This window comes from Dipodomys ordii, unplaced genomic scaffold (genome assembly GCF_000151885.1).
Source record: "Dipodomys ordii isolate 6190 unplaced genomic scaffold, Dord_2.0 Scaffold12, whole genome shotgun sequence".
NCBI classification, from domain to species: Eukaryota; Metazoa; Chordata; class Mammalia; order Rodentia; family Heteromyidae; genus Dipodomys; species Dipodomys ordii.
The window spans coordinates 834,329-841,584 of NW_012267228.1; the positions used below are offsets into that span (position 1 = coordinate 834,329).

Below are 7,256 nucleotides of genomic sequence, written 5' to 3' on the forward strand. Positions count from 1 at the left end.
GGCCCGGCCCGCAACCCCGGACGAAGCCCTCTCCCTCCTGCGCTGCCCTCCCCCGCAGGGTTCGCAGCGTCGCAGCGTGGGGTGGTTGTCTTCGTACTAAATGCAGCTTGCTAAGGTGGCGTCCACCACTAGCTGTAACCCCCTAAGACCAGGATTGGGCAGTGAGCACGGAAACACGGACTGAGTAGAAGGAGCCAGGGATGAAGAGGCAGGCAGCGTTTAGAGGTACGGGACAAAGCGGGAGGGCAGCGAGCGGCCCGGACGGAGGCTCCAGCAGCAGGGGGGTAGTTGGTATCTAGATGCTTTTCTCCACCTACAGCCACTTCCGGGAGCGCAAGGACTGAGACCCTCGGGGTACTCCAGTGCTGCTGGCAGTTATGTAGTCCTAGCAGACAGCTGTTGAGGGCAGAGGGAGACACCAACTGCAGTCAGGGTGTTTTGCTTGTGTCTCTAACCTTGTGAAGTTGTAGAATCAACGTTCAGTCACCTTCTGCCACTGATCTCCTGTCTTAACTGAAGAGGCTCTTGAAAAGTCTTACTACTTCACCCCCCACCATACCCATTCAGGAACGTGAATGTAGCCCTTTCTTGTTCATAGCTGGCATTATACTTGAGCCATGCCTCCAGTCTAGCGTTTTGCTGGTTAATATCTTACAAATTTAAGAGTGAGGGAAGGGGTGGGGAGGGGAGGGATGAGTGAGAATGTTGGAAGGGGTGACCTAGATGAAGATGAATCATATTCACAAACTGCTGTTAAGCGGGAACTCCTTTGTACAACTAAAGATTTTTTTAAGGACTAAAAGGAAAAACCCTAGGGGTGGGAAAGTGGCTCAGTGTAGAGTGCTTGCCTTGCATGCATGAGGCCCTGGGTTTGATTCCTCAGCACCACTTAAGCAGGAAAAAAAAGCCGGAAGTGGCGCTGTGGCTCAAGTGGTAGAGCGCAAGCCTTGAGCTGAAGAGCTGAGGGACAGCGCCCAGGCCCAGAGTTCAGGCCCCACAACCGGACCCGAAAAAGAAAAACCCTAAGCATAGAGTGGTTGAGTCACTTGGCCATGTAACATCATAGCCATGATTCACACATTTCACTTCCTCTGGTGTTAATGACATGTTTCTTTTTATCAGCAACAAACTACCAATACCGTAGAGGAGCCCTTAGATCTCATCAGGCTCAGCCTGGATGAGCGTATTTATGTGAAGATGAGAAATGACCGAGAGCTTCGAGGCAGATTACATGTAAGTCAATATGTCAGATTACCGTGAGACCAACTTTCCTTATCCTTTTCTACCCTTGCTCCTTCAAAATGTTAAAAGCTACCACTAAGCTACACTCTAAACCTCATGATCCTCAGCCTCCCGAGTGCTGGAATTGCAGACGTACTCCACAATGCCTGGCTTTTTTGTGCCAGTCCTAGCACTTGAACTCAGGTTCCTGAGCTTCTTTTCTTAAGGCTAGCACTCTATCACTTGAGCCATAGCTCCACTTTCAGCTTTTTGGTGGTTAATTGGAGATGAGAGTCTCCTGACTTTTCTGCCTCTGCTGACTTTGAACCACAATTCATATCTCAGCCTCCTGAGTAGCTAGGATTACAGGTATGAGCCGTAGGCACTCAGCTCTGACTATCATTCTACCCTAAACTGATTAACTCACTCATTGGGCATTGATGTCAGGTTCTATTGCTTTAGTGTTTTAAATGATGTATACCCTGAGAGCATATTACAACTACTAACCTGTTTTGTAGTTGAGGAAGCTCAGGCTCAGAACTTCACAGTTGCTTGCTCAAGGTGACATCCCAGTCATTCCAGGGCGAGACAGAATATGAACCCAGGTGGTCTCACTTCAGCCCCAGTCTAAAGCTTAAAAAAGTACTGTGGTTACATCTTTCATGACGCCTGAAGTAAAGCAACAGTAAGGTTAGGAAGGGCATAGGGAAAAAGGCAGATAGTAGGCTTAATATAAACACAGCTGAGCTTAATTACATGGATCGGTGGCAGATGTCGAGAGCACGTCTTGGAGGCGTCCGTTTCCTGTGCAGACTCAACCCCAGCTTGCTGTGTCTTCTGCCCCTCAGCCTCAGCCTAGTGCTCCCTGCCTGCAGTGCCCTGTGGCAGGTGGGCTGCCACTTCTGTCCTGTCAGTGGGGGCACCATGCCTCACTGTTAGAACTAAAATGGAAGTGGGTTCTGAACAAGACCCCAGAAAGTTCACTTTTTAGGAAAATTTATTTGGAGGTTGCATCAAATATCTTAGTGGCCACATTTACCAGGCCACAGGTCCTGGACATGGTATTGCTCTGCCTATTTTACCTTTGTGGTGTTTAGTCCGCACCAGGCCAGTGGTGCCCGTCATCTTGGCTCGCATGCCTGCCTCCCCTGTCACTGACAAGGCCAGCAGGTTTTCACAGCACTGTCAAAGATGCAGCTGCCAGGAATAACAAGCAGGGTGCCACTTCAGAATAACTCCATTATTTTGAGCACATCATTTTGGGGCATAAACTTACGTTTTATTGGATGAATAAAGTTGTCATTAGAAATGATTTGTAAAGAAATGGGCTATCCCACTAAAAGTTAGTTTTTTTGTCTTTGTTTTTTAATATGAAGTTTGTGGCATATGCACTGAAAGTGTACCAAGTAATCAAGACATTTGCACTGAACGTGTAGCGTGTAATCGAGACACTGGTGTTGTGTCCCTTTAGTTGTTTCTCTGATCTTTTGATTCCTCACACCTCAGGCTTACGACCAGCATTTAAATATGATTCTGGGAGACGTGGAAGAAACTGTGACCACCATAGAAATTGATGAGGAGACGTATGAAGAGATATACAAAGTAAGGAATTTTGTTGTTTTCTACCTACATATTATCAGTCTTACATATATTTATGGGAAGCCTGACAGTGTTTTCTTCGGTTTGGTTTTCTGCTGGGGTTGGGACTTGACCTCAAGCCTGGCTGCTGTGCTTGAGTTTTTTTGCTGAAAGCCAGCACTTCATCCCCTGAGCCGCAGTTCCATGTTGGGTTTCCCCTCTGATTAATTGGGATACGAGTTTCATGGACTTTCCTGCCCAGTCAGGCTTCAAACCGTGATCTTCAGATCTCAGTCTCCTGAGCAGCTAGGAATACAGGCGTGAGCTACCAGTACCCAGAAAAAAATTTGAGAAATTTCTTGAATACTAGTTCGTTCAGAAACATGAAACTATCATAGGATTAAGATGTTACAGTTCTTTTTCCTTAGTTGTTTTGTCATCTTCTTTTGTATTTTGAGATAGAATCTAACTATGTAGCCTATGCTAGTCTTGAACACACTTTCCCTCGGCCTTATCCTCTTCGTGCTAGTATAACAGGCATGCACTACCATACCCTGCTCATAAGTAACAGATCTAGTGACAACCACCTAACTTCTAAAACAAAACATTTAGTGTAAAGCATTTGTTTTAAACATTTGAGAATCTCTGATGCCAGGCTTGATGATGACTAGAGTTGCAGCCATGACTTGCTATAGCTGAGAAAAGTCTGACCACAGAGATGGGTAGTATACTTTGTGGATACTTGCTTTTGACTTTATATCCAGACTCCAAGTGATAGGTTTTTTGTTGTTGTTAGTTTGTCAGTCATGAGACTTCAACTCAGGCCTGGGCGCTGTCCCTGAGCTTGAGCAAAAGAAGCTCAAGGCTAGCACTCTTATCACTTGAGCCTCAGCACCACTTTCAGCTTTTTCTGTTTATGCAGTACTGAAGAATCAGACCCAGGGTTTCATGCATGCTAGGCAATCACTATAACTGAGCCACATTCCTAGCCCGACAAGTGGTAGTTAGATTAGTGGGACCAAGGCATCAGAAACCATGTCAGCGAACTTGTTCTATTGTTCAAGCAGTAACAGCAAGCCCTTATCTGCAAAGTATTAGTTCATGAGTTATCACTGTCTTCCAAATAATGGTACATTTCATTAGTCATTTTCACGTAATCACTAGTGATCTCGTTGGAAAAGCCTTTTAAGTATTACAAGATCAGTCTGATTCTGCTAGACTCTAGTAATTAAAATGTGGACTCCTGGACTCTATGTTCACCTCATATATAACTGGGCCAAGTTACCTGGCCTGTGTTAAAGAGGTAATAAGATAATAGAACCCACTTCATGTGGCCATGGCAGATTCATGGAAATGTTACAGGAGAAGCCTTCAGGTTAGTGATAGCACCTTGTCAACATCAGCGTCTATCCCTGTCTTCCTTCTCCAGTCCAGTCATTCCTGGCTTCCTCAGCAGAGACTCACACTCTCATTCTCTCTCTCTCTCTCTCCCTCCCTCTCCTTCTCTCCTCTCTCTCCGTTTCTCCCTCTCCCTTTCTCCCTCTCTCCCTCCCTCCCCCCCACCTCTGAATGTGGGCATTTGGCTGTCAATCAGAGTTGCCACATAAGAGCTTGTCTTTGTAGGTGTTTTACATTCCATATCATAGGTTTTGAACATGGCCACGGTAATAATATTCCAACTCTAAAGGGAACTTCCTTTTCTTATATTTTAGCATCTCTAGGTCTGGCTATTGTCACTCAGATAAGAATGCACTGTCAGTTAAATTAGCAGCATTTTTCCCTTTTTAGTTCAAACAAAGTTTTCAAAAATGTGATGAGATATGGTGTGTGCAGTTGTGTGTTGATCTAAGCATTTTACCCTCACTATAGGCACTTCATAAATGTACCTAATATTGTTTTAATATTGCCTGCAACACAAGAGGCTGACTTCAGCTGTGTGTCCACTGTAAGAGAGGGATGGGACACCACTGCTCCTTCCGGGTTTATGGTGACCAAGAACAGAGCTCATCCAAGAACTGAAGAGGGTGTGTGTGTGTGTGTGTGTGTGTTCCATCGTATGTCACTAGCACTGACCTTTGTACAGACAACCAGCTCTGCCTGTAAGTCTGCCACTCTGGGTGACATGCACACTGCCTCTCTTGCTTCCAGAGTTGCTACTGTCAACAAGCAGGCAGAGCGGGTTTACTTTGTGAGATGTCTTCTGCACTGCCATGACTTGTTGTGTAAAGTGTTACAAATGAAATCACCAGATGATTGAAAATGTGTTTCTTGCTGTGTCTAACAGAAAACAGTTTTGTCTGGAAAGTGTGGCGCATGCATGCTGCTTTGTGCTGCAGGCCTGTCTGCTTGCCCATCCCGTAGGTTTTACACACAAGCAGTAGTGTCTCTCTGGAGTGTCAGTGTATAAAGGACAGATAGCGGAGTCTGGGAGTGGCTGTGGTGTCACTCAGCACCACGGACAGCTACCCTCGTCCCTCTCCTGTGCACTCCTCATTTCCTTCCAAGGCAGGAAACCAGACTCGGTGGTTTCTCACCTTGGCCTAGGCTTTGTTTCTCTCCCTTTCCTCTGTTGAAATACTAATGAACCCCAGCACTTCCTAAACAGGAGGACGCCCACAGAGTGTAGGTGCTCTGTGGGCCTTTTTCCCGTAACTTACATAACCCACGTCTGAATGATTTAGCTGATTTCTGACTTGCTCATGGGAAGCAGAAAACCGGAACCTTCACTCCTCCACAGTGGAGCGGTCACTTTGTGGGCTGCTGAAGGGCTGTAGTTTTTGGCCCCAGCCAGCATCCTGTTTACCGCCTTCCTTCACGCATCACCTCATCGTTTGGCTCGGCACTTGGTCTCTCTTGGAGGTATTGGGCTCTTCATAGCTGCACCATGTGCCTTCTGCCTTCTGGGCTTTCTCTCCCCCATGGAGCTCTATCTGCGATGTCTCTCAAATCCTTGTGCACCATTTGCTTCCGTAAGCCTGCAGAGAATGCCCTGCCCTCAATCTGATCTGTCCTTAGGAAAGTCTCCTCAACCTAAACGTTCAGCCTTGTTCATCACAGTGTTTTAAAAATACTTCTATAAACTGGGTTCTAAAGGTAACGTGTTTTAGCAGTGCCTACTTACATTTGCCTTTTCCAGCATCTTCTTTCTCCCATGCCTATTTGGGAGGTCTCTGGGCTACTCTCCAAGTTTTACCTAATATTTTGCCAAGGCATAAGAGAATTTCAAACATGCCATGATTTCCTGACTGCCCAAGGCCTGACCATTCAGCAGAAGCCGCAAGGTGTGATTGTGTACTTGTGCTGCATGCACAGACAGACATCCTGGCTGAGCACAGTGGAAGCTGGTAGTCTGCCACGTGAAGTCCTCGGTAGGCATGTGGCTCTGCCAGAGTTGGTCCTGTCTTTCAGGGCCCCAGCCTTGGGTGGCTCTGCTGCTGCCAGTCCTCAGTCCAACAGGAACAAGTGCGGACAGCCATGCGTGGGCGGCTCATGGGCCGTCTGGATCCTGTCCTTGTCTCTCTGGTTTCCAGAGAGCATGGGGAAAGTACCTGGCTGTCACCCAGGAAGAGCAGAGATGGTACTGCCATAATGTCAGTACCCAGGAGAAGGAGGGTAGATGGGTGGGTTCTTCATGCTGCAGAGGTGAATGATCAGGTTTTCAGTCCAGTTGTTTGCCTTATAGCCAGCCTTTAAATTTTCATCTCTCACACACAGAGAAATACATGTTTGTAAAGATGCATTTTGGGTGTTTTCTTCCTTTCTCTTCCAGTCAACAAAACGGAATATTCCAATGCTCTTCGTCCGGGGAGATGGCGTTGTGCTGGTTGCCCCTCCTCTGAGAGTTGGCTGAAATGAAGAATTTATCACGTTTAGAAAGTAGGAGACTGTACAATTGCAGTTGTAAAATATACAAGACGTTCAGAGAGAGAAGCCTGCTTGGTTTTTTGATATTAAGACATGATCAAAGACTCTTCTCCTCCAAGATGAGTTGATCTGCAAGTGACTTACAATTTCTTCAGCTGAATTCTTATTTTTCTCCATTTGTTCTAATAAACATGATCACCAAGCTGCAGGACTCCTCAGGAGTGATTTGCTCCAGTATTCCTACAGACAGTTTCTGATTGTTTTTCCTCAAATTAAATTTGATGTTTACGTCATTTGTTTTTTTATTTATTTTTTTGTGGGTTGTGGGATTTGAACTCTGGGCCTGGATGCTGTCCCTGAGCCCTTCAGCTCAAGGTGAGTGCTCTACCACTTGAGCCACAGTGCCACTTCTGGTTTTCTGGTGGTTAATTGGGGGTCTTTCAGACTTTCCTGCTTGGGCTGGCTTTGCACTGCAATTCTCAGATCTCAGCCTCCTGAGTAGCTGGGATCACAGGCATGAGCCACCAGCGCCCGGCTTGATTTTTTTTTTTAACTGTAGTCTTCTATCATAACTTTTCCTGTCCAGCATTCAC

The 7,256-nt window shown here is 46.2% G+C and overlaps 1 protein-coding gene across 1 annotated transcript in view; it reads left to right on the forward strand.

The window, feature by feature from the left end:
- The window catches only part of Lsm3 (LSM3 U6 small nuclear RNA and mRNA degradation associated), a 7,425-nt gene extending 525 nt beyond the window's left edge, over positions 1-6,900 (forward strand). The window contains exons 2-4 of the mRNA XM_013010393.1: positions 1,123-1,233; positions 2,728-2,823; positions 6,569-6,900. Of these exons, the coding sequence (XP_012865847.1) occupies positions 1,123-1,233; positions 2,728-2,823; positions 6,569-6,649 (288 nt within the window). The 3' untranslated portion in view covers positions 6,650-6,900. The remainder of the gene's footprint in view (positions 1-1,122; positions 1,234-2,727; positions 2,824-6,568) is intronic.
- The last annotated feature ends 356 nt before the right edge of the window (positions 6,901-7,256 follow it).